At 50.2% G+C, this 27296-nt stretch overlaps 1 protein-coding gene across 10 annotated transcripts; it reads left to right on the top strand.

The window, feature by feature from the left end:
* Positions 1-22: 22 nt before the first annotated feature.
* On the top strand, positions 23-27296 carry Nadsyn1 (NAD synthetase 1). Of its 10 annotated transcripts, NM_030221.2 has the most exons (21): positions 33-226; positions 1653-1713; positions 3676-3792; positions 6658-6711; positions 7210-7299; positions 9444-9495; positions 10034-10122; positions 10278-10395; positions 11585-11716; positions 14019-14093; positions 14776-14900; positions 15450-15498; positions 15903-16005; positions 16802-16970; positions 18736-18871; positions 19583-19689; positions 22963-23094; positions 23775-23844; positions 24302-24430; positions 24884-25060; positions 26829-27294. In NM_030221.2, exons 1-21 carry the CDS (start codon positions 142-144, stop codon positions 26934-26936), a joined length of 2178 nt encoding a protein of 725 aa, NP_084497.1. In that variant the 5' UTR covers positions 33-141; the 3' UTR covers positions 26937-27294. The 10 variants fall into 10 exon arrangements, 9 of the variants coding, with proteins under 9 accessions (XP_011240324.1, XP_011240325.1, XP_006508718.1 ...); XR_378612.4 differs by lacking the exon at positions 19583-19689 and having other exon boundaries at positions 25-226; positions 26829-27296; XM_011242021.3 differs by lacking the exon at positions 1653-1713 and having other exon boundaries at positions 44-226; positions 26829-27296.

Genomic DNA, 27296 nt, shown 5'->3' with positions numbered 1-27296 from the left:
GCAGAGGGGCGGGGCTATGGCGAGCCGTGGGGAGGGGCCTCTAGGAAACCAAGCTACGCAGGCGTAGACCGGACAGTCCGGCTAGTATCTTCCCTGTGGTCTCCGTTATTACACCGTCCCAGCCTGGAACCTGTAACCAGCATGGGCCGGAAAGTGACCGTGGCCACCTGTGCACTCAATCAGTGGGCCCTGGACTTTGAGGGCAATTTCCAGAGGATTTTAAAGAGTGAGTTTTGGGGTGGCGGGAGACAGGAAGAAGTCAAAGTCCACAATGGGTAGGACATGGCAGTCCAGGCCAGCTTTGCCCAGGAGAGACTCACAGCGCTGGGCGTGGGAACAGATAGAAGGGTAATGCTTGGTGAGCTTTCAGGGCGACTTCCTAATTTGGGGGACATGTGAGGAAGCAAGGCAAGAGTGGAAATAGGAGTGCCCTGCCAGCCAGGCAGACACTGCCCTCATCCATCCTCTAGGATCTGGTGGGTCTCTCTAAGGTTACCTGGGGCAGGGCTGCGCATTCTTGGAACTGTTTCATTGAGATCTAGGCGTTTGCAAAGACTAGAGATCCGTGTTCTAGGGCTCCTGAGGACATTCCTCATGGATTGGCATTGGGAGAAGGCATACTGAAGCCAGAAGAGGTCTCAGGTCAGAGAAGGGTGTTGGCGTTCCATATACCTGTATTGTTGACATTCAGGTCAGCTCATCATTGCCCCCAGAAGATAGAACTGGGGATACTCTGTGCCCAGCTGCAGACTGCTCACCTCAGGTTATCCGTGCTGGAAGCCTCTGCAGGAAGGCTAAATAGGAAAAACAAGAAACAAGCAAAACAACAAGAAAAACCCAAATGTATTATTTATTTCATGTACATATGCACGCCATAATGTGCATGTGGAGGTCAGAGGACAACCTGCAGGAGTCAGCTGTCCTCTTCCACCTTGTGGGTCTGAGTGAGCAGTTCTCAACCTGTGAGCCACAACCCCTGTGAGGGCCAAATGACTCTTGGGCAAGGGTCAAATATCAGATATCGAGCCTCTCAGATATTTACATTATGGTTTATAACAGCAAAATTAGTTGGGGGAGGGGGCAGACGGTCACCACAACATGAGGAGCTGTATTGAAGGGCCATGGTATTAGGATGGTTGAGAACCACTGGTCTAAGTGAACTCAGACTTGTCAGGCTTACCAACGAGTGACTTTACCTACGGAGACATCTGGCTAGCCCAGGCGTTTTTATTTTTTAAAGTAATTTTTGACCTGATTTTGTGGTCAGAGTCTATGTCTTTGCGGTGAAGATGGGCTGCCTTGCCTGCATGTTGGCAGCAGCTCTCAACCTGGGTGCTGGATGCTGACACCAACCTAGGGATGGAAGCCTTCACATCCTGTCTACAGCTTTTCCTTATAGCCAATTTGGGTGTCTGCTTAATGATTATCCATTAAGGTGTGGCTTACCCTCCTAGTACTAAGGTCACCCTACCCTCCCTGTTTCTGAATACCTACACGTGGGTATAGGTGCCTGTTGTCCTCTGCTATTAACAGAAAGGGCTGTAGTTGGTTGGAGCCTGGCTTTGGCTGTATCTACCACAGCAGCCTGCTTTTTCTACCTTTTAATGTATCCTAGCTGCTGAATCCTTCTCCCTCCCTCTCTCTCCATATAGGTATTCAAATTGCCAAAGGCAAAGGTGCAAGATACAGGCTTGGACCAGAACTAGAAATATGGTATGGCTAAGCACACCGGCAGCCCCAACCCCCACCCTTTGGAGGGCAGGTAGTGGAACAAAAGATGGGAAGAAATGGGGCAGAACTGAGAGCAAGAAGATGCATTTAGGATGGCAGCAGCTTGAGAGTGGGCCTTGTTCCGGGCGGGTTGGGGAAGCTGGATAACTTCAGGCTTCCTCATGGTTCAATAGGGGAGTGAGGTTGAACATAAAGCCAACCTGCCTCACCTTCCCTGATGCTGAGGTTTCAATGTCCCGCCAACATTCTTCCATCCCAGGGTGATGGTGTTTAGAGGCAGACTTGGGGGGGGGGCGGTATTAAATCACTGTGAGTGGTATCTTATTATATAAAGGTCCCAGGAAGCCTGCTTGTCTCCCTGACATTAGGCCACCTTCCAGGTGCCTTCTTTGCTAACTGATCGGAGCCAGAATTCGGAGGAGTTATTAGAGGTACCGTATTTGAAGGAGGGAGCAACCTGTAGCAGACATTAGTTTGATAGACACCTTGATTTTATAGCTCCAGCTGCAGAGCTGTATGCAGTGGCCTCCTGTGGTATTTAACATGGTGGGTCTGTGTTTTGAGACACCTTTCCAGCTTTTCAGTTTTTTTCTTTTTTTTTTTAATTAAAAAATATTTTAGATTTATGTATGAGTGTTCTGCTTGCACATCTCTTTTCATGACTGGTGCCCACAAAGGCCCAGAAGAACATGTTGGATCCCCTGAGAACTGGTATTATGGACAGCTATGAGACAGATGGTTGTGAGCCACCATGTGGGTGCTACAGTTGGACCCAGGACCTCTGCAAGAGCAACTGAGCTATCTCTCCAATCCCTTTAAATTTTTTTATATTGTATTTATTTGTGGACGTGTACATTCTCTCTCTCTTTGTGTGCGTGTGTATGGTGGCGGGGGGGGGGGGGGGAATCTGAAGGATCAGATTGGTGGCAAGTGCCTTGACCCACTGAGCCATCTTGCTAAGCCCATGTTTTTGTTTTCCTATTTGGCCATGGAGAGGTTTCCTTCTGCAATCTCAGCATCTTTAATGGTCTCTCCCTGGTGCCCTTTTTGTGAGGGTAGAAACCGATGCCTTGATACCGTCTGCTGTCTTGGTGGGCCACCACCTTGTATGCCTCTTACCAGCTGCAGCTCCTCTCTGGTTTGGGGATACCTACCAGCTGTCTGCTAAGCTCTGCTAGTTTCCTGTCTGTCTTTGAGGCTCCTGGCCACCCATGGGTTCCAGAATGTCCTCTCCTTTCTTTGTCTCCCTCCCTACTGTGCTCTAATGCAGTGGTTCTCAATATGTGGGTCACTACCCCTCTGGGGGTCTGTATCAGGTATTTACATTAGGATTCATAGCAATAGCAAAGTTGCAGTTAAGAAGTAGCAACAGAATAATTTTGTGGTTGGGGGTCACCACGTCATGAGGAACTGTATTAAGGGTGACAGCATTGAGAAGGTTGAGAGCCACTGATCCGTTGTGTGGGCATAAGGGAAGCAGACATGCCCTTCTCTCCCCCACTTTCATATTAGACCTCAGGCACCTTCTTTATCCTCCTGGATTCACCTGCTTCACCAGTCTAATATCTTCCCATAGAATCCCAACTCAAACAAATGCTCAGTCTCCCACGCCATCCAAGAGTGTCTGTGTCCCTCATTGGAATTATTCTTTTTTTAAAAGATTTATTTATTATTATATGTAAGTACACTGTAGCTGTCTTCAGACGCACCAGAAGAGGGAGTCATTACAGATGGTTGTAAGAGCCACCATGTGGTTGTTGGAATTTGACCTCAGGACCTTCAGAAGAGCAGTCAGTGCTCTTAACCGCTGAGCCATCTCTCCAGCCCTGGAATTATTCTTAATAGCTCCCTCAACTGGGAGGCTTCAGGAAAACCTGACCCAACTTATCATGGTATCCTTGGGCCCCTCCTTGCCCTTCACTGGCCTGTTCCTTCTCTCTTCAGCGGCTATGGATGTTGGGATCATTATCACGAATCAGACACTCTCCTGCATTCGCTCCAAGTTCTGGCTGCTCTTCTGGACTCTCCGGTCACTCAGGACATCATCTGTGATGTGGGGATGTAAGTGCCAGCGTGAGGGTGCAGAAGGAAGGGGAAGCTCAGAGGAAAGGCGAGTACAAGGGGGTCCTGCACCCAACACTTCATTCCTGGTGTGGAGTCCTAGTGAGACACAAAAGCCCTTATGTTGAATGTGAGTTTTGTTTGGCCCTGTGGCCGCTTACCCTCCCCAAGGTAGTAGCTCTTAGAAGCAGTTTTTGAGTTCTTCCAGGAGCTTCAGGGTACCCATGAGCTCACTGACAAAAGCAAGCTATATGCGCACCCTGCCACATGGTTTTCTTCATGATAAGTCTTAGGACAGATGCATGCATCTGCTGCCTCCGCACCTACCCAAAGGCTTCCTTGCCCTAATACGCCCTTCCAAACAAGATCAGAGGTAGGATGTGTGCACTCTGCCCTTTATCTGTCAATGACTCTAGTCCTAGCCAGGGCTGGTTATTGTTTGGTTTGGTTCAGGATTTTTGTTAAATTTCCTTATTTTGTGTGTTGTTGTGCATACTTGCAAACCACAGCGTGCATGTGGAAATCAGAGAATAACCTGTTAGAGTCAGCTCTCCTTCTACCATGTGTCCTCAGGATGAAACTCAGGTGGGCTGGCTTGGCAGCAGGTTCCTCACAGCCCTGCATGGGAACATGCAAACCATGAAGCCTCAAGTGTCATGGGTTCCTCAAGCATGGCGCCACCCTGCACACTGGCCTAGAACCTTCTCTTGTGCGTCTGACTGTGCTTTGTGTAGAGGTCCCCTGTTGATGGGCCTCTGCAAGAGCAGCACATGCTGCACACTATGGTGTCTCTTCTCCAGCCCCTGATTTGTTCTCATTATGTTTTCCTATCAGTGGCTGTTGTGTTCTGTTATGAAATTGCCTCTGTATACATTTCTTATTTGGTTGGCGAGTTCTTTATATATGAAAGGTCAAAACCTTTTCCCACATGAAGAAAAACATTTCTTTGTGTATTGCCTGCTATTTAATTTTGCTTCCTGGTTAAACTTGAAAATGTCCCCCTCTGTTCATTATCTGGTGGTGTCTGTTTTTGTTGGAAGGATTTCTTTTAGTTAGAAGACCTTTGTTTTTTGTTTTGTTTTGTTTTGTTTTTATGGTTTTAGAGCTTTATTGTAGAAAGGCAGGGAGGAAGAGAGAAGGTGGAAAGAGAGAGAGACCTGCCATGTCCATGTGGAGAGAGGGAGGGAAGGGAAAGAGAGAAAAAGAGGGCTAGAGAAGAGAGTAAGAGACCTTTGTTATTTTTTTTATTGTTGTTTTGTTTTGTTTTGTTTTGATTTTTTGAGACAGGGTTTCTCTGTATAGCCCTGGCTGTCCTGGAACTCACTTTGCAGACCAGGCTGGCCTCGAACTCAGAAATCTGCCTGCCTCTGCCTCCCGAGTGCTGGGATTCAAGGCGTGCACCACCACACCCGGCTGATTGTTGTTTTTGTTGTTGGTTGGTTTTGTTTGGTTCAGGATTTTTGTTTTGTTTTTGTTTTCTTTTTCCTAATACTTTGTTAAATGTCTTTATTTTGTGTATTGTGTATATTTGCATGCCACAGCATGCATGTGAAAATCAGAATAATCCGTTGGGAGTCAGTTCTCTCCTTCCACCATGTTGAGTCGTTGGGATGAGCCATTTCACCACCAGCCTGGTTTGGTGTCTCTGAGACGGTCTTATATAACCCAGGTTAGCCTTGATGTAGCTGAGTATGACACCAAGCATCTGATCCGCCTCCACTTCCAGAGTGCTGGGGTGAGGCCCTGCTCTCTGTACGGCATCTGTGCATCCAACTCCCTGCACACTGTTGTCCAATCCAAACCACACCAGTCCCATCCCAATGTGCGTCACTTGGCTTGAGAGAGGACTGGAAGCCTTGTGACGTGAGTTGCTCACAGTGGCCATGCATGAGCCATGACTAGGCCTGGGGATGTTGACAGATGAAGGGCAGGGGGGCCTCTGGCTAGATGAGGAGGTAGCAGAGCAAGCAGTGATTTATTAGTTTCTCCAAAGATCTGAGGAAGCCTCATACCAATGCAAAGCATCTGAACCAGACAGCAGGAAACCCTGTGGCAAGCAAGGTGGAAGGTGCCTGACGCTCTCCATCACACACACACACACACACACATACACACACACACACACACACACACACACACACACTACACACACACACACACGCACACACACACACACACACACGCACGCACGCACGCACGCATGCACGCACGCACACAAGCACGGGTGCGAACTCTGAGCTTTAATGAAGGGCTTGCTGTGCAAGTCTGAGGATCCCAGTTAGATCTCCAGGACCCATGTAAAAGCCCCACATACATTGGGATGCTTTTGAAACCCCAGTGCTGAGAGGTGGGGTAGAGGAATCGCTGAGTCTGGGTCTGCGAGTCCCAGGCTCAGTGAGAGACCCTGCCTCAAAAAATAAAGTGGAGCGGCTTGAGAGATGGTTTAGTGGTTAGAGCACTTTCTGTAAACTCTCTGAATTCAGTTCCCAGTGCTCGACAACTTCAGCTCAGGGCATCTGACACCTCTTGCTTCATGCACATGCCCAAGTGTGTGTGCACTTACGTATACACATGCACACAGATGTGTGCACACAAATGTGCATACAAGTATTTGTGCACATATGTACATGCACACATGACCATACAGGCACAAAATTAAAAGTAAAGGTTAATCTTGACAAACAAGATGGAGCTGAATAGGAGGATGCCTGATGTTGACCTCTGCCATCCACATGTGTATGCATGGGTGTACACCTGTGTATACACAACATAAGAACACTTGACTCTGTGGTCAGTGCCACTGCCTCTGCTTGCTGTGCTCATGTGACAAGATAGACACACATCTATCCTCCCTCCTTTCTGCAGGCCTATAATGCACCGGAATGTTCGCTACAACTGCAGAGTCATCTTTCTCAACAGGTAGGTAAGGGCAGCTGGCATACCTGTGCCTGGCTCTTGTTGGGGATACCTTGAGAGGTGCCCCTTAGTGAGCACAGCATACTGGCCCAGCAATTCCTATGACTCTCCTTCTCTGGGACTCAGCCACCCTCACTCAGGCTAGAGGAGGAGACTCAAGGTTGGGTTTGTTTGGGCTTTTTATCCTTGCCACCTGGACAATAGATAAGGTGGGGGAAGTCTCCTTGCCATGCCCCGCCAAACCACCCTCCACACACCAGGCTACAGCAAAGTGCACATGTTGGGTGGATAGAGCCATGGAGTATTTCTTCCCCCACCCCAAACAGAAACCTTTAGCCTAGAGAAAGGGAGGAAGGAAGGGAGGGAGGGAGGGAGGGAGGAAGGTAGGTAGGTAGGTTTGCTCAGGGCCCTGGTCTTGAGCCAGCTCAGTAGCCTTATCTTATCCTATGGACAGATTTTGTGGCAGAAGTGTGGTGTGAACAGTTTTTTCACCTGCTGTAGGAAGATCCTGCTCATCAGACCCAAGATGGCCTTGGCCAACGAAGGCAACTACCGGGAACTGCGCTGGTTTACCCCCTGGACCAGGAGCCGGTGAGTGGCAGGTTCTTCAGCATCAGTGTAGTCCCAGCCTCACACTGATCACTAAATGTCCTCTGCACATGCAGCCTCGGCTGGGAGGTGAGCCACAGGACACTAAGGGGGTGGTGAGGCTGGGAGGACTGTTCCTGCCATTCAGACATGGTCAATTCCATGCTGTCAGTTCAAATCTGAACCAGAAGAAACCATAAAACCTCAGTCACCAGTCAGTGGCACTGGTCACTGGTCACTCTTAAGTGGACGGACATTGTGTCTCAAATTGTTCTTTATAGCAAAACTCTCAGCATAGTCCATTTGACCTTTGGGAACAGGTCATTCTTCATTTGGGTTGGGGGAACTGTCCTGTGCAGTATATGGTAGTCAGAGGTACCTCAGCCTCTGAGTAGAGTTTATTAACCAAAATTATCCTGAGCTAGGTAGGCATGGTTGTGCACGCCGTTCTTCCTGGTGCTTAATGTCAACCTTGACTACATAGCAAGCTCCAGGTTAGCCTGGGGAACATGGAACTCCACACTTTACCAAATGTTTCCTAGGGGGCAAGATGCCCCCATTTGGGAAGCCCTGCTCAGAAGAGTTACTCTGAAGAGACACCATCACTATGGTAATTTGTTTAAAAGTAAGCATTTAATTGGAGCTTGCTTACAGATTCAGAAAGTTAGTGCAGCTTCATCTTAGCTGGGAGCATGGCAGCACACAGGTAGACATGGTGCTGGAGAACTAGTTGATAGTTCTACATTCGGATCCACAGGCATCAGGAAGAGAAAGCCCCTTGGGCCTAGCTTGGGCTTTTGTAATCTCAAATATATGAACCTACTAGGCCACACCTCCTAATAGCCACTCCCTAGGTCAAACATATTCAAACCCCCACATTCCATTCCCTGAACCCGTAGGCTTGTACACACACACGAGTCTATGGGGACCATACCAAGCCATAGCATAATGCAAAATACATTTAGTCCAACTTCAAAAGTCCCATAGTCTATAACAGTCTCAACAGTGTTATAAGTCCAAAGTTCAAAGTTTCTCCTGAGATTCATCCAATCACTTAACTGTAATCCCTTATAAAATAAAAACCAGAAAAGCCGAGTACATGCCTCCAATGTCACAGAATATACATTACCATTCCAAAATGTCATAGTTAGGCTCTTGGTCCAAATATTATTATTATTATTATTTAGTTTGTTGAGACAGGGTTTCTCTGTGTAGCCCTGGCTGTCCTGGAACTCACTTTGTAGACCAGGCTGGCCTCAAATTCAGAAATCCACCTGCTTCTGCCTCCCAAGTGCTGGGATTAAAGGCATGCACCACCACTCCTGGCCTTGGTCCAAATCTTGAGGAATAGTGACCATGAAAAGCTTAGGTCCAGGCAAGATGGAACATGCCTTTAATTTCAGCATTCAGGAAACAGAGCATGCAGATCTCTGAGTTCTGGCCCAGTAAGGAGTTCTCCATGCTAATGAGGTACCTAGAGCCCCCAAAGATTTGACCAATAAGCTTCCCTGCCTAGACATTTCTTCCTACAAAAGGTATTTAACCTCCGGTCCACCCTGAGCAGTCGGTATGCATCCATTTTCCATGATGAACAACCAGTGAACAGTTTGGAGCCAAGGACTGTCCCTTTCACCTACCACTACCCATGGCAGTGGTCGATGAAAGAGAAGGTGTAGAGAAGGCCTTTGCCTACAGAGCCACTGCCTAAGTCTCCCATAGAAGGCCTCTCTGCACTCCCAGCCATAACTGCCACTAAGCTAAGGACAATCAGTCACTGCTGAGCTAAGGCAGACCCCCACCCCATCCTCAGCTTTCGGGCCTTTTCTGTTCTTGGCTCTTCGGCAACTTCCAGCAGTGTCTGAGAACCACCTCAGGCCCGGCCTTGTCACAGGCCTAGGGACCTGTGACACTTCGTTCTGACCCCTCTGTGCGGCACCCTATGGACGACTGGGTGCTTGGGCAGCTTTGGCTTTCGCACATCTCAGACTGCATTTTCCCAACCCTGGAGCACCTTGTTGGCTGCTGCGTGGGATAAGCGCAGTCAAGCACTTCGTGTGTTTCACCTCCCCAGTGGCAGTGCCTCAGCATGGGGTGGAACTCGGACCCCCACGTCTCAGCTTTTCCATGCTTTGATTCTTTCCTTTCAGACAAACTGAGGAATATGTCCTCCCTCGGATGTTACAGGACCTGACAAAGCAGGTGCATCCTCCCCAGGGCTTCCTGCCAGTGCAGGCTGAGGGTGGGACGCAGGAGGAGCTCTTGGGTAGAATCAGATCATAGCTGGGTAGGTGGGAAGCACAGAGTGGAACTTCCATGGTGAGTGTCAGAGATTACAAACCAGGCTGCAGGAGTCAACCCTGCGAGTGGGTAGACTCCGATTCAGGGACAGTTCTAGGAAACCATAGACAATCAGCTGGTGGTTGGCATATCTCTGAGCTTTGTCCCTCTTTTTATATTGTGGACCTGGGATTCTGGCTCTTTTTGCAGCCTTGGTGAATGGTGACATCCTTGGTGGCAGGAGATGGAGTGGAGGAGAGGCCTGTTGCAGCCATAGTAAAGCTGTACGGGGAAATAGGAGTAGTGGTATATGCTGGGGCAGGGTACACCCATGGTGAGGAACGAAAGCCTTAGGCCTAGAACAGTATGTCAGCCTTCAGGAAATCAGACCACGATGTAGCACAGTATGTGGCCCTGGGATCTAAAGCGGTCTCTCCCTCCCCACCCCACCCCCCGCCAGAAAACTGTGCCCTTTGGAGATGTGGTACTGGCCACCCAAGACACCTGTGTCGGGAGTGAGATCTGTGAGGAGCTCTGGACACCACGCAGGTCAGCCGGCTCTCTGTGCCATCCGTTCCCCATCCTGGGCCTGCCAGTGGGAAGACCCAAGCTTTGCAGTTAAGGTCATGTCCTTAACAGTGGAGGTCCCTCCAGATAGATAGCTAAAGGGCTACAGGAACCACTCCACTTGACTCTCTCCACAGCCCCCACATCGACATGGGCCTGGATGGTGTGGAGATCATTACCAATGCCTCGGGCAGCCACCACGTGCTCCGCAAAGCCCATACCAGAGTGGATCTGGTAACCATGGCCACCTCCAAGGTGGGCATTGGGCAGGGAGGGTAGAGCACAGTCCTAAGTTAGGAGTTTATCAGGGAGCCCCCAGGAGCAATGGCACCTGGGCAGGGCTCAGCCACTTCTGGTACATGCTTAAGGCAGTGGTTGCAAGCTATATTCCGTTACCATGCCTGGTCCCTCCCAGACTCCTCTTCCTGATACCTGGCCCTAACTGCCATCATTCAAAGCAGATTCTGTTGACACTGCTGCAACAGGGAACCAGAGTGTGTTCCTGTCTGTGGTTGTCATAAAGATACATATCAACTTGCATGCACCTGCCACTGACCTTGGACACAGTGGAACACAACTGTTAGTCCTTGGTGCAGATAGACCTGACACAGGTGGGTGATAACATCCAGCCCTTACCGAGGTCACCCAAAGTCTCCAGTGCTTCTGGTGTCCCCAAAGCTCAATACTACCCCATCACACTGCTCTCGCTGTAGTGGTCCTATCAGAGAGAGCAGCACTGCAGTGAGAGCGGAGGGAAAGTAAAAGTGAATATTCTATGGGATGCCTGATACCTGGTGTCATGTGACAGGATTCTTAGGAAGACGCAACACAGGTCTACTCATCCCAGATAGGGAACCAACAGGAGACCAAAGTAACAATGCCACCAACATTCAGCATGGTAAACCAATGGGTCCATTGGAATACCCAGCAGTGTAGGTATTACTGTAGGGTTACAGTCATGAACAGCGATGAATCAAAGGCAGCTGCATCACCAAAGTCCATCAACAGCTCGTAAAAGCTGGAGTCCTGGAGCTCTCCTCACAACTTGCAGGCAGTTTGACAGGTCAGAAAATCTCTTCCAGGCAGCTTGGTTGGTCTGAGAGCCTCTCAGCAGTCCTTAATGATTGTGTGATCATGGAGAGGGAGTGGCCTTGGGCATCTGGTAAGTTTCAGGAACTTCCTGAGACTTGTAAATTATTGACTTCCTGATGTTTTAATTTGAAGGAAATTGTAATACATCTGGTAAGGCCTCATGAATTGGAGCTATAGGGCTTTGTGTCCCTTCCTGCATCTACCATTTCTGTCAGAGTCTGGATGCCAATAGCAACTTGGGACCAGGTGGAGAATGGCAGTCTGGTGCATCTAGGTATCCTGTACAATGCTAGCGGTAGTCATAGGTTATATCCATCATTGACAGCTGTACTGTCACCTGTGTTTCTTCTAGAATGGTGGCATCTACCTGCTGGCCAACCAGAAGGGCTGTGATGGTGACCGTCTCTACTACGATGGCTGTGCCATGATTGCTATGAACGGGAGCATCTTTGCCCAGGGCACTCAGTTCTCATTGGATGATGTGGTAATGAGCTGAGCATGGGAATGGGGAGCAACCTTCACACTGCCAAGTCAGTTGACTGCCCGTCTGTATAGCTCCCTCTCCCCTGAGTGTGAGGAGGGAGTCCTCTAGGACATGTTTTGGCTGAACATAGAGCAATGGAAAATGTCCATGTTGAATATGGGCTGTAAAAGTTGCTTTTATTCTCCTGATGTAATTGTTATCTTGGAGGCTTAGTGCCTCCATCTGCTAACCTCAGCCTAGTCCTGGAAGATTTTAGCCCCTATATAATCTCATCAGGACCTAGAATGTTTTCAGCCTCTGAGACTTCCTGCTGAATAAGCTCACCCTTCCTAGCTCTTTCTGATCTCTGGCTGGCTGATTCAACTCAGCTGTCCTGGCTCAGACTCCTCTCTAAGCTGACTGATACACTTTGGCTTCTCTGGGCTTCTCCTGAATTGTCCTACTTGACCTCAGACTAACTCTGGCCATCTCTTCTGATCTTCTGACGCCTCATTCTCTGGGGTTTTCACTCATGTCTAGCTTGTTTTCTGTCTCTGCAGCCTGTCTCCGTACAACTGTCCCAGTAAAGCCGCCCTCTTTCTCTGCACTGTCTCTTGAGTAGCTTCCCTTTCTCTTCTTGTGAGAGTTAGGCATATCCTGCTCTGTCAAATCTTTCTTTGATTTGTCACTTTGCCACTCAATTAGGCATCACTTCTAGACTTGGGTGCTTCCTTCTAAAAAATAACTTAACCTTCATTATTTGAGATTAAAGGTGTGTACTAAGGCCTGAGCCATACCACAACTAGAAACAAAATTTTTTTTTCCAGTAAATAACACAATCTTGGTTTTCACTGTGTGATCAAATATCCTGCAACAATAAGCTAGGGAGGAGGACCCCAGGCTGTGAACACATTGGGGCAGATACCCTGTGACTGGGACACAGGGACACCTGGCTCCATGCCGGGGCTAGGGGGGGGGGCACTTGTTTGATCTGTTTTAGAAGCTGACAGGATGAAGCCCCCAATCTAGGATTAGCAAACACTAGGCCTGGTCCAGTCATAAGGAATGATGATCATCAGGCTTAACTGGGGACATTATTCTTAGGAGAATTTGGCCTGACTAAGACCTATCAGTTTCTCCATGGTCTGGACAGCCTGCATTAAAGGGAGGCCTTCCTCCTGCATTAGTAACTTTTGTAATTAGTGTTACAGAAGCCAGACAGATATTCTTTAGGGAGGGAGGGTTTACCTTGGCTCACAGTTTGAGGGTGCAGTCAGTCATGGTGGGAAGTCCTGGAGGCAGGAGAGTGAGGCAGCTAGTCGTATTGTACCCACAGTCAGCAAACACAGAGATGGGCACAGGTGCTCGGCTTCCTCTCTCCTTTTTATTCAGTTTGGGACTCCAGCCCATGACTGGTGCTACCCACACTCGGAGCTCATCTTTCTACCTCAGTAAATCCAATCTAGAGACTCCCTCTGAGGCAGGACCAACGATTTGGCTCCCTGGTGATTCTAAATTGTATTGAGCTGACAAGCAGCATTAACCATCACATCCCACTTGGGCCCCGGGTGTTGGGAAGCTCAGAGGAGACCTCTTACCTCCTGTGGGAAGGGGTTTTCTAAGCATATGAGGCCGGCCGGGCAAGGGACAGAGTGGAAGTACCACCACAGTTCTTCAGCAGATGGGTTGGAAGGCAGAGGGCAGCTATGTACAAACCCCACTAATCCACCTCAGGGGACCACACAATCCTCAGAGGGGCTGACGAACTGCATGCCCAACACCTGGAAGATGTGGGTGTTGGCTGCCATGTTGCTCTCCATGTTGTCCCCTCCCCCATCTTCTTCTGCTCATAGGATGGCTGCAGTGGTTCCAGCCATCCCATCTATAAATGGCTATGTTCAGAGTTGGAGAAGGAGCCATTGCTTTCTGTGTGTCTTTCAAGTAAAAAACACTCCTACCCCAAGTTTCTGACAGAGTTGTGTCTCCTGCTATAACTGGTGGGTTGCTGGGAAATGTAGTCCAGGTGCTGGTGTCAACTGACAGATGTAGCTGAAGAGAGTTTAGGTCACAGCAGCATCCATGACAGACAGCTCTCACCATCGCCTGTAACTCTAGCACTAGGACTCCACTGCTCTCTTCTGGCCTCTGCAGGAACTGCATTCACATGCACACAGGCACACACATGAATAAAAATAAAATACTTCCTTTTTAAAGAGGAAAAGGTTCAGGAGGGCAATGCTGGGTGCATAGCCCCTGCTGGGAAAGGTTTAACCCATGTACATGAGACAGCAATCCTGTGCTTTCTCTCTGCTTCTCCACCCAGGAGGTTCTCACTGCCACCCTGGACCTGGAGGACGTTAGGAGCTACAAGGCAGAGATCTCATCTCGGAACCTGGAGGTAAGTGCCCTAGGAGATGCCAGCCTGAGTGCTCAGGCAGGCCTTGCAGGTGCCCCGGTATGCTGTGGGCTTGGCCAAGGCCATGAGGCCAGCATGTGGAACCAAGCAGAGATATGCCAGCTTGTTCCCTTCCCCTGATCCCTAGCCACCACTGGTCTGCTTTCTGCCTGTAACCATGGGAACACTTTAAGAGATAGCACTGCCCCACATCTACTGTTGTATGCCTGGCTCTTCTCATTAAGTTTAGCATCCCTGGAGTCCACCATGTGGAAGCATTATGGGGCTCTGCTCTTTTTCATGGTACAGTGGTATTCTACCCAGTGTACTATAGCACTGGGTGCCTACCCACTCCTCCAGAGTTATGAGTGAGCATAGGATTCTTTTTCCTGAGTGTGTCTGCCCAGGAGTAAATCCTCTGGCCCACACGTGGCCCTCACATTCGGGCTATTGAAGAGGACTGCTCTCTTGAGTGGCTGTTCTCCCTTCCCTTCCCACAGTTCAAGGAAAGCTCTGTAACTTCTCTGCTTTTGCAAGCACTGGTCAGCACATGTCAACTTTGATCAGTCCTTCCCACTTCCCCATGGGCTTGTCTGTGTCTCTGATGGCAGTTTGGAGTCCTGTGCCTCACCCGTGAAGGCTCCAAACTGCAGCTGTTGCTGTGTCCTGACGTCTCCCTCAACAGGCAACCAGGGTGAGCCCATATCCCCGGGTGACGGTGGACTTTGCCCTTTCGGTCAGTGAAGACTTGTTGGAGCCAGTGTCAGAGCCTATGGAATGGACATACCACAGGCCTGAGGAGGAGATAAGGTGGGTGCCCATCCCCTGGGCCTAGGTCCTGTTGTTTTGTGGACACCACCGTCTTGGTGGCCATCGATGTTTGTCAGGTGTAGGGGCTGCAAGGATTCCCAAAGTCTGCCCAGGGTAGGTGTTATGCTTCATTGAAGTTAAAGATCCAGTGGCCGCTACATAGTAAATTCAAGGACAGCCAGAACTACCTAGTGAGACTTGCCTGGGCGGGAGCGGGGGTGGGGGGTGGGGGGGTGGGGAGGGGGAGATGCTATGACTGAACAGGCCAGGCTGCCTGGTCCTTCTAGGTAGTCTCCTTGTACTGTGATCTTAACCTCTGAGGCACTGCCCCAGATCTCAGTGTCCCCATTTTATATGAGGTATCTCTGGGGGTTTCCACCAGACTTGTTTCAGAGCTAAAATGCCTAAATTGACATGAAGTATGCTTATAGCAGATAGCCCAGTTGTATCTCTGCTCTGCCTTCTGGGGGCTCCATGCAAGGCTACTGCATAGGTGCAGTGAGCCAGGCTTGAGGCTCCAGACTCAACACTGTCATCTCCCCTCTGCAGCCTCGGCCCTGCCTGCTGGCTCTGGGACTTCCTTCGACGGAGCAAACAGGTAGGCTGTTTTTTCTCCATGTGCTCTCCTAGTTGGTGTGTGAGTCTAGGGTAGGTTAGTGATATTTTTCTTTGGGGGAGTATATTTGAGTGAACTGGCCAGAGGCCAGATGGGTGAAACCTGCTTTGAAACTGGTGGTCTGTGGAGCTGTCTGGAAAAAACTCCCACATCTCCTGATGTGTGCTCACCGTAGGACTGGAGAGGTAGCCTGGGACCCAGAACAGTGTCTCGTGTCCTTTAGGAAACCTCAGTCAGTCACGTGTCATTTGTCCACCTCAGGGATGGTGCTGAGCCCTGCGTTCCTTTAGGGCTCTGGGACTCACAGGGCTATGCTAGGCTGCAGACTGAGTGGGGCATAGCCTGTCTGCAGCTTGGTTCACACAGTACTTGGTTGCCCCTTCCAGGCCGGGTTTTTCCTTCCCCTGAGTGGTGGTGTGGACAGTGCAGCCAGCGCCTGTATCGTCTACTCCATGTGCTGCCTGGTCTGCGATGCTGTGAAGAGCGGAAGTAGGTGACATGGCGTTCATTAATCTGAGGAGGGTGTCAGGTTCAGAACCAGGCAGGGAGCAGAGGACAAACCCAGGTCATGACCATGGGTGAGGGATGCTTCATTGCTGGGGACAGATGTCACCTGTCCTACTCAAGTCCCCAAACCTAGGCCAGTAACAGCTATTCCTGGGCAGTTAGAGATGTGACCTTGTTTGCCTGCCACTGTCTACCAACAGTGCAGCCCTGGGGGATGGCAGACACGAGTTTTGGGGCCTGGCAACCTAGAACCTTATTCCTCCATAGGTGCAATGGTACTGAGAATAGCCTGAGCAACACAAGAGCAGAGGTTAGCCTAGCACAAAACACAGGTTAGCCCAGCACAGACCACAGTTAGCCCAACACAAAGCAGTGAGTTAACACAGCTAACTCGTGGGAACAGGGGCCAGTGTGCAGGCACCAGCGAGAGGGACTTACTCTTTTTTTTTTTTAGGACTATGGGCAATGGACCAGGCTAGATTTGTGTTCTCTAGAATGATCAGTGGGAGCTAGATGCAAGGGAACTTGGGAGATGGACTGTGGGAGATGGATTGGTGACCTTAACCTCAGACCAGGGGTATCTGGGTGAGCTCTAGAGATGGACCAGAGTTAACGTGTGGGAGCTTAGGATCAGACCGGGGTACCTAGGACCTATACAGGTCCCAGGGAGATAGACAGAGGCTGGCACTTGGAAGATGTGCCTGGCTGCATGGGTGCTTGGGAGGGAGGCCAAGACTTTGTGCAGTTAGAGGTTCTCATCCTGCTATGGTGGCCCCAGATCAGCAAGTGCTGACAGACGTCCAGAACCTGGTGGACGAGAGCAGCTACACCCCTCAGGATCCCCGGGAGCTCTGCGGACGGCTGCTCACTACTTGTTACATGGCCAGCGAGAACTCCTCCCAGGAGACCCACAGCAGAGCCACAAAACTGGCTCAGCTGATTGGAAGGTAGGACTCCATCCTCTGCTGAGTTCAGGCTGGCACCATGGCAAAGGTCAGAGCTGTGGCTGCGGTGTCTTCATGTGCGTCTGGCAGCTGAGTGCAGTGCTTGCTGGGGACTGAGTCAGGAAACAACACAGCCAAGCCACACATACAGTTCACACGTACACTATACAGTTCACACGCGCGTGCACACGTGTGCATGTACATGCATAAACATGCATCACCCAGCCTTGCCACTAGGTGCAGATGCAGGTCATATATTCCTATCTGCAGAATACCATAGAGCGGGTCCATCAGTCTTTGGACATAGCTTGCAGGCTGTGTAGGGAAGATCAAGGAGACCGTTCCAAGAGGTGTGACTGCCTCACCCAGAATGTTCTTTTATTCTGGCTCTTTGGAAGAACAAGAAACTGCCTGTCACACAGCCAAAAGCCTCCCACCAGCAGTTCTGTTCTTGGGCTTCTGCCCAAAGTTCTGTTACAAGTCCAAACAGTTCCCTCTACGGGATGCCCCTGGTTGTCAGCTCGTCACAGTAATGAGAGGAGGAAATGACCCAAACGTCCATTGGCTGATGAATGGCTAAACAAAATGCAGTCTGTGCACATTGTAGAGTAGTACTCTGAAGTAAAAGGGTGTGGAGTGCCTTTGCAGCATAAGTGACCCTTGGAACTGTCATACTGGGTGAAACACAGCAGGTGTCAAAGGCCATGGCACGCACAACTCCGTATCTGTGAGTTACCCAGCCCGGCATCTCCCTAGCAGATCTGTTAGTCCCGACAGTGGACTGGCGATTGTCAAGCCGGGGCAGGTGGGAATGGAGAGTGACGACCGCTGAGCAGGATTTCTTTCTGGGGTGGCGAGCAATAACGGTTTTACAGTGTCGTGACTGTGCTGACCATGGTTCAGTCCCATGCTGAGGCGTGGTAATAGAGGACCAGAGAGAGAACTAGTGGGTAAAGGTGCTTGCCGCTGAGCCTAATGCCTGAATTCAATCCCCTGGGACACAGATCCTGTGACGAGAGAACCGACTCCCAAAGGTTGTTCCCTGACCTCTACACACATGCCATGGACTGTGTGTCCCCTCCAATATATGTGATAGGAAAATGTTTTTAATTTATTTTTTAATTATATATGTAGTATAGGTGTGTGCATGTGTGTGACAGTGTGATGAATCCCTGAAACTGGAGTTACAGGCGATTATGAGCCCCCATGTGGGTGCTGGAAATCAAATTCAGGTCCTTTGGAGAAGTAGTCAGTGATCTTAATTAATGAGCCATCTCTCCAGCCCCAAGGGATGGGTGTGTGTGTGTGTGTGTATGTGTATATAATATTATATATATATATATATGTATGTATGTATGTATGTATTTCTCCCCTTTGGAGACAGGTCTTGCTCTGAAGCTCTGGCTGACCTGGAGCTCTCAGAAATCCACCTGCCTCTTTCTCCCCAGTGCTGGGATTAAAGGCATGCACCCCTACACCCAGGCCCAAGAAATGTTTTTAAACAGCAGTTAAGAATATCTTAGCACAAGCCAGGCATGGTGGTGCACGTCTTTAATCCCAGCACTGGGGAGGCAGACTCAGGTGGATTTCTGAGTTCGAGGCCAGCCTGGTCTACAAAGTGAGTTCCAGGGCTATACAGAGAAACCCTGTCTCACAAAACAAAACAAAACAAAACAAAACAAAACAAAACAAAACAAAACAAAACAAAAAGATACTTAAAAAGAATGTCTTAGCACTCCTGTACTGCCCCCTCCTCCTCCTCTTCCAGCTACCACATCAATCTGAGCATCGACACTGCTGTGAAGGCTGTCTTGGGCATCTTCAGCCTGATGACCGGGAAGTTGCCTCGGTTCTCAGCCCACGGAGGGAGCAGCAGGGAGAACCTGGCCTTGCAGAATGTGCAGGTGTGCGTTTGAGCCTGGCTTTGGTCTTCACAAAGACGTGAAGGGGAAGGTAACAGAAGACAGGAGCCTGGGGATGAGATGGGCAGTGCTGGATTAACCTGCAAGTCTACTAGAGACACTGGCCACACAGCCATGCTTTGGTTTGCAGGTCTCTGAGTGTGCGAGTGTGGGAAAGTGCTTGTGGGAGTGTGTGCCCATCTGAGCCTTGGAGAGGCTGTGTGCCAGAGCATAGCCACACACAGGTGTATGTGGGGACCTGTGCATTTCATCGAGGCCTGGTATGGCTGCCCCTGCCCCACCCCTGGGCTGCCTTGATTAGCCTACATGCCACATGTCAACAGGGAGAGAATAGGTTTCAGGGTTTGTCTGTTGGGGTGTCAGCATTGCCATCTTTGTCCCTTGTGTGCATGGCCACCTCTCCAATGGTAAATGGTGTGGAGGGCATTGCTGAATATCTTCCTGACCACCATTACTCAGTGCTGTCCTCCTGTCATACTTGGTGCTACCACCCTGCTGTGGACTGGTGTAGGAGGAACCTGGGAGGCTTCTCCCGGCATGGCACGGCTGGCATGGCACGGCATGGCACAGCACAGCACAGCTCAATTCAGCCTGTCTGTGTTCTAACTCCGTTGCTCCTGTGCTGGGATTGCATTGTAGTGCAGCTGTTTCCTGGGTTCTAGTACAGTATAACTTCCTTTTTCCCTCACCCAGGCTCGGATTAGGATGGTCCTTGCCTACCTGTTTGCTCAGCTGAGCCTCTGGTCTCGGGGTGCTCGAGGAAGCCTTCTTGTGCTTGGATCTGCCAATGTGGATGAGAGGTGCGTGTGGCTGGGATGGACTCGGGCTCCCCAAGTCTCTAGAAAGGAAGTTTGGTCCTTTCAAGACAGTCTCCTTGTAATATCAGGATATCCAGAGAGTGCAGACCAAGATCCTTCTGTCTTTCCCCAGCTCTGCACATACTCATGCAGCTCAGGTTGCTTTGTCCCTGGTCACTGTCAGCCATGCTAGGACCCCCACCTTCTCTTCCTTTCCTGTCCTGTGCATCAAAGGCCATGTCATTGCAAAGTTTTCCAAACAAGATGGCTGTTTTTCTCTGTGAACTGGAGACAGATCCCTTTATTCTTTGCTTTAACAACATCCAGTGCTTCTCTTGTTTCCAGGTACAATCCACCCAACCTCTGACCCAGCAGTGGAGACTGGTAGCTCCCCTTCCCAGGCTCAGTTTTCCCACTTTCTTTGGGTGAGCCGCCACACCTCCTAACGTGCTCCCATGCGTTCCCACGTGCTCCTCATTAGCTGAGGAATTTTAAGACATCATGTATTCATTGATTAGTCTTTTTCACCTGTCTAGTTATGAACTGAGTCACCCATCTGTCTGTTCATTACTCTGACCACCCATCCACCAGCCAATCCCCCATCCATCTGCCCACCCATACATACATACATATATATACATACACCCCACCCACTTATACATACATACATACACTCTATACATACATACATACATACATACATACATACATCCCACCCACCCATACATTCATCTGTCTACCTGTTCATTCACCCTCACATCCATATATCCATCCACCTACTCATCCATCCATTCATCCATCCATCCATCCATCCATACATTCATTCATTCATCCATCCATCCATCCATCCATACATACATCCATACATACATACATACATCTACATTTGGCCTCAATCATCTATCCATCCACCCACTCACATATACATGCACCACCACCACCACCCCAAGCCCCGCCATTCACAGTTTGGTTTGGTTTGACTTTGAGACAGCTTTTTACCATGAAGCACTGGTGGCTTCAAACTTACTATGTAACCCAGACTACCTTCAAACTAGAAGCAATCCCCCTGCCTTCTGAGTTTTGGGATTATAGGATTGTGTCACCATGCCTAGCAAGTTTTATATGAGTGTGAGTGTGTGTGTGTGTGTGTGTGTGTGTGTGTGTGTGTGTGTGTATGATTGTGTGTGTGTGTGTGTGTGCATGTGCATGCATGCTCGATGTGGCATGCATGTGGAGGTCAGAGGACAGCTTCCAGTATCAGTCCTCATCTATCTTGTGTGAGGCAGGCTGTCGTGGTTCACTACTGTGTACTCCAGGCTGGCTGCCCTCCAAGGTTCTGGAAATTCTGTCTCCATAGGAGTGCTGGGATCACTCATAGGAGAGATGGCTACCACTGTGCCCAGCTTTATGTGGGTGCTGGGGATCTGAACTTGGATCCTCGTGATTGTGTAGAGTGCTTTACCTACAGGGCCATTCCCCAGAGCTGTTAAGGAGGGGGTAAGAATCACCAGTGAGGGTGGGGTTGAGAGGAGGAAACAGGAGCATGATGGGGTTGCCACCCCTCTGCAGTGGCACCCAGCTTTTGGGTTTTTTGTTTGTTTTCTTTTTCCAAGAGATGGTGCCAAGAGAAGCAGTGAGTCAGGACCTTGAAGAGGAAGAGAGAGATGATGAGGCACAGCCACAAGAATGATGGATAGTGCCTGTGGCATCTTGGGCCCAATAAGTTCCATGAGTGTTTTTGATGACTTACTAGAGGACTTAGGACTTGGTTTAGAGTTATCCTGCAGCTGTGGCCTCTACTGCAAACAGACTGGCAGTGGGCTCAGGTCAGGACAGAGTAGCCTGGCACGGCTTGCCACGCCTACTCCCACTGACGTTGCGAGGGGTACATCCGGTTCCACATGTTGCTGGCAGGTGGTGTAAAGGGTCACCTCCTGGGCATTGGGTCACTCAGTATTTGGGGTACAGGTAAATCCAGGCTGTCAGGTACCTTCTGATGATTCCTGCCAGAAATCTCACTTTCCAGGAGAAATGCAGGGCTACAGTACAATTCATGTAATTTGTACACATTAACTTGGGCCTAGGAGCGTCCCTCAGGGAGGGACAGGAAAGCCTACAAGCCTGGGGTTCTAACATTAGCCAAGCTACTTGGTGGCTGCCTTCTGAAAGAGGACTGTTGTCCCAAGCCTGTGGGTGACTCATAGGTGAGTGTGTTCTAACAGAAGGCCAGGGTGAGGCCAGAACAATGGCCAGGTGTACACTGTAGGCAGCCATGGCTGATGACTAGTGTCACCTGAGCAGGAGGTAAAAGGACAAAGCCAGATCCCACCAGGGCCCCTGAAGCAATGGAAAGTGTAGATCAGCATGTGTTATGGGCCCTGATGTGTCTCTGCTGGTGGCAGTCTGAGTCCCACCACAGTTGTGCTATCCCTCTGCCCTATCTGAAGACGCTTACCTGAGGCTAGTAGATTTATCACTATTTGCCAGTTTAGCTTGGAGCCATTGGGTCAGCAAAAACTCCTATGTAGCCGGGAGATAGGTCATCTCACCAGGTAACCCAGTGTCCTGGGACAGAGCTGTGGCAGTGGGTGGGTTGGGAGGTGTGTAAGCTCTGAGTTGTTCTCACAGTCACTGCAGGGTAGCTGCTCCAAGCCCTCGAAGTGCTGAGACTGCTGGACCTCCTCCAGGCCCCCGGAAGCTCTCCCCATGCTCACCACCGACCCCACCCTCCCTGGACTCTCCCAACCATCAGCATCTTGATGGCTCCCTGTGGCCTTGGCTCTCTAATTCTTACTCCCCCTGAGGAGGCCTGTGGTTGCCTCTCAACCCCACCCTGTAATCCAGGTCTGTCTCTGTCTGGAGTCAGTTTACCTTTAGGGACCTTTGTGCCATGTGAGGTCCTGGATCTAAAGCTGTGGATAGCAGGCTGAGTGTGTACTTGTGCGAGCTTTATACCAGGCTGAGTGTGTACTTGTGCCAGGTCCTGTCTTCCCTTCCAGGGTCTCTGACCTTTGGCTCCACCTAGCTGACCCTGGCCTTCTAGACAAGCTGTTCCAAGTGGCTGATTGTGGTGCCCAAGCATTCTGAGCCAAAACAGGTGTCTACCCAGTGTGCTCAGTGTAACTTTGATGGCTTCCTCCAGGGCCAGGGCTGGGCTAGGCTGGGCTTCTGACTTCTAGGGTCCCTGGAAGAAGGGAGCCCTTGGCCAGCACTGGTATACCCTATAACCCTCAATACCCCAGGAACCATGAGGACACTGTCCTTTCTCCCTGACAGTCTCCTCGGCTACCTGACCAAGTACGACTGCTCCAGTGCGGACATCAACCCCATAGGCGGCATCAGCAAGACGGACCTGAGAGCCTTTGTCCAGTTTTGCGCAGAGCGCTTCCAGCTTCCTGTTCTGCAGACGTGAGTGCTCCTGCCAGTGCTCCTGTGGCTCCTGGGCCACTGGGGTCACACTTGCCCTACTCAACCACCCTTCTTAGCTCCCTGTGCCCTGCCCTTCAGCTTCTGTTCCTGCACTCACAGTTCTAAGTGTCTTAAGTGACAGTTCTTCCAAGACTGGCTCTTCTGCAGCTGTCTCAAGGCAGGGAGACTGTGCTGGCACCTGACAGGCCTGATCTCTGGGTATCTGTTGAGGACATCACAGCCTATCAGCCTGTCGGGCCACTGCAGCATTGCTCCTAGTACCAGAAAATGTCTGTGTCCTTGCTCCCCTCAGAGAGTCAGTTTTGCCCACAGGGGACCTCAGCAATATGTGGAGATCCCCTTGCTTGTCACAGAGAGTTTGTTCCTGGCAGCTCGTAGCCACAGACTGGGGATCCTCCCAAGTGTGCAGTGTGCCAGACTACCCCACCATACCTGCCCTGCTAAGTCTCCTGACCCCAACAGTCCTGCAGTAGAAGGTCCCTGCCCTGCACTTGTCAGATCCTTCTGCCCTTAATTCATTGTCCTTTGGGTCATGAATGAGCCCAGACATGGCCCTGCCAGGCATGGCCAACCCAACTGCAGTTTGTCTCGGGATGTCCTGCCAGAGCTCCTGAGCACATTAGCAGCCCTGGTGACTGGCTCTGTGTGTCTCCCTGCAGCATCCTGTCAGCACCGGCCACTGCAGAGCTGGAGCCCTTAGCTGATGGGCAGGTGTCTCAGATGGATGAGGTAATGATGGTGGATGTGTCTCCCCTTCTCACTGGATCCTTCTGCCAAAAGGAGCCAGACCTTGCCGCCCCAGGCCCCTGGCTAAGTCAGGCTGACAGAATCACTGACCTCAGACATTCTGACTTAGCTTGCTCATTGTGGTTAGGGCGGAGGAAAGGGGAGATAATGTGGGTCAGAGGGAATGTGAGGAGGGCAAACAAGCAGGTTCTCCACAGTAGATTCTCTACCTCAACAACCTTGGAGTAGAGTCAGCCACCTCCCATGCCTGGCAGGGTTTTGTTCATCTTCCAAACCTATATTTCCTGTCACCCAGTGGGTTCTGAGATCCCTGGCTGGGCACCGATTTCCGGCCCCGTGGAGCCTCACCTCCCTGGACCTTTGGTCCCCAACTGCAGAGGCTGTGAGGACCCTCCCAGCACCACCCCACTGCGTTCTGAACATACTTCTGTCCTCATAGGAAGACATGGGGATGACGTACGCAGAACTCTCCATCTTCGGCAGGCTCCGGAAGGTCGCCAAGGCAGGCCCCTACAGCATGTTCTGCAAACTGCTCAACATGTGGAGAGACAGCTATACACCAACACAGGTGAAGCATGTGTGGCATCAGGCTGAGCCACCTGGGCGTGACCCCAAGATAAGCTCATTTTACACACAATAACATTTTTTGGCTTTCACCCTTAGCTGCTTGGGGATTCCTGGCTGCTCTAGTTAAATAGGTATGAGCCAGCCATGCAGGTATGCTGGCGCATTACAGAGGCCTAAGAATACAGTAGGGCTTTGCCGGCCAGAGGACTTACTGGGCACATAAACCCACCTGGAGACCTCCTGGAGCATAGCTCTGGGCTGTCAGAACCAGGACTCTAGAGTCCTGCAGCTCAGCTAGCACCAGCCCAGCTGATACATCTCCACATTGCTGTCAGGAGAAGCCATAGGCAGGCCTGGCACGTGCTGGCTGCTTATTTTCCCCAAAAGCCCGACTCTCAGCCCTGTGTCTTTCCTGCCTTTCTAACCTGAAACCCGTGTGTCCCTTGCCCACCAGGTAGCTGAGAAGGTGAAGCTATTTTTCTCAAAGTACTCCATGAACAGGCACAAGATGACAACCCTCACACCAGCATATCATGCTGAAAACTACAGTCCTGACGACAACAGGTTTGACCTGAGACCCTTTCTGTATAACACGAGATGGCCCTGGCAGTTCCTCTGCATTGACAACCAGGTAGGCACAGCCAGAGAGCTTTGTGTGTCATGCCTGGGAGGACATACAGGGGCTTCCTTTGAGGAGAAAAACTTTTTAAAATGCAAAATGGCATGCCATGGATTCTTTTTATTTTATATGTACATATGAATGTATGTATGTATGTATGTATGTATGTATGTATACACACATAGATATACATAAATAGTTTTGGTTTGATTTGGTTTGGTTTTTGTGACAGGGTTTCTCTGTGTAACAGTCCTGGCTTTACTGGAACTCGTTTTGTAGACCAGAAGGGTCTTGAACTCATAAGAGTTCTGCCTATGTAGAGTTCTGCCTATGTTTGCCTCCTGAGTGCTGGGATTAAAGGAATGCACAAATATATATTTTTGAGACAGGTTCTCTCTATATAGCCCTATAGAACTTGCTATGTAGACCCTGCAGGGCTCAAACTTGTAGAGACCCTCCCGCCTCTGCCTCTGGAGTACTGGGGTGAAAAGTGACACAACTTTGATTAAAGCAGACTTAGCTCCTTCCCTCCCTCCTTTTCTTAAGACCACAGTGGAAACACCCACAGATGACAAGTTAGACACAGCTCCTTCCCAGCCAGGCTCTGCTCGGCTGAAAAGAGACAGCTGCTCAGCACAGAGACACGATTAGAGAGGGCTAACCCTGGACAGTAGTGTGCTGAGCTGCAGAACCCAAGGGACCACAAGGAACTGGCAGGGACTTGGCTGTGGCAAGGATCCCCGTGTGGCTGGCATGCACTTTGAGGGTGCAAGGTGGACTTCCTACCTCCTTGTTGTTGGGTGGAAGTCATCATGGTCTAGTTATCATGAGAGTCATCATGACTGGGCTGGGGTCAGTGCTTCTGACATTCAGGAAAAAGGTAGGGATGTTGCCAGATGGTCCTGTGCCCCTTAGAGACTCATCCGGTCCCTTTGATCAGTAATACCCCAGCCAAAGAAGGCTGGCATGGTACTGGAAACCCTCTGGGCTTCTCCCTGTAAAGAACTGACTTTGTATCCAGCTGACTTTGGGAACCACCCCCCACACCACACCTATTAACTCAGAAGGCTCAGTAGAAGTCAGTGGGAGGAAGAATGGCCACTGGGAAGCTGAGAGACATGGGTCAGGATGTTAGGTCCTATGTCCCCACTGGATGGGCAGGCCTGCACCCTGTGTAGATGATGTAGCCTATGTAGCATGCTTTGTCCCTGCATCCTGTTGTCACTGAGTCACAGGAACAGAACAGTTTAGCCGCCAAGGGCAGTGGGTGGGAGCTCCATCAGCTCTGTTTAATTTACTGCTGTTCTTTATAACTATTGTGTGTATCTATGCCTGTGGATATGTGCCTGTGAGGCTGGATCTCCTGGAGCTGGGCTTACAGACAGCTTGATATTAGTACTGGGACTTGAACTCAGGTCCCCTGGAAGAGCAGCAAGTGCTCTCATCTACTAAGTTAACTCTCTAGCACCAAGCTCTGGCTTCTTTAGTAGCAATAAAGGCTTGGCCACTCTACCTCCCAGAAAGACCCACTTGGCGGCAGTTTCTACAGATCAGAGAGGGATTTTGATGCTGTGTGGCCTCACGGTGGGCAGAAATAGAGGCACCTGGAATCTCACCATCCACAGTGGCCACCAAGCACTCCCCTGCGCCAATCTATTCCCCAGCACCGTCTGTACACTATACCTGGGCGTTTCATAACCTTCACAGGCCTGGTGGGTAGTTCCAGCTGCTGGTTCTTTGAAGGGTGACAGAGACGGTTCTGATGGGCTTCTCTCTCCAGGTTCTACAGCTTGAGAGGAAAGCATCGCAGACCCGGGAAGAACAGGTCCTGGAGCACTTCAAAGAGCCATCACCTATATGGAAACAGCTCCTCCCCAAGGACCCCTAATGTGAATCCAGATCAGCGGTGGCCGGCACAGCCTGACCAGATCTTAGTTACCTTTTAAGGAAGAGAGATTTATTCTAATGACATAAAAAATATAAACAAGAATGTTCTTTTTAAAGTGTATTTTATTATTATATATATATAGTCTCTTGCTTACATATATGTCTGTGTCCTACATGCATGCCTGGTACCCACAGAAGCCAGAAGAGGGCATTAGGTCCTCTGGGACTAGAGCTAAAGATGATTGTGGGTACTGGGAATCGGACTTGGGTCCTCTGTGAGAGCAGCCAGTGTGGCTTCACAGGCATGCGTGTAGGCAAAAAAGCCATGCACGTAAAAATAAAACTCATAAAATTCTAAACA

Source organism: Mus musculus, chromosome 7 (assembly GCF_000001635.26).
Source record: "Mus musculus strain C57BL/6J chromosome 7, GRCm38.p6 C57BL/6J".
NCBI lineage: Eukaryota > Metazoa > Chordata > Mammalia > Rodentia > Muridae > Mus > Mus musculus.
This window is presented reverse-complemented; position numbering and strand designations above follow the sequence as displayed.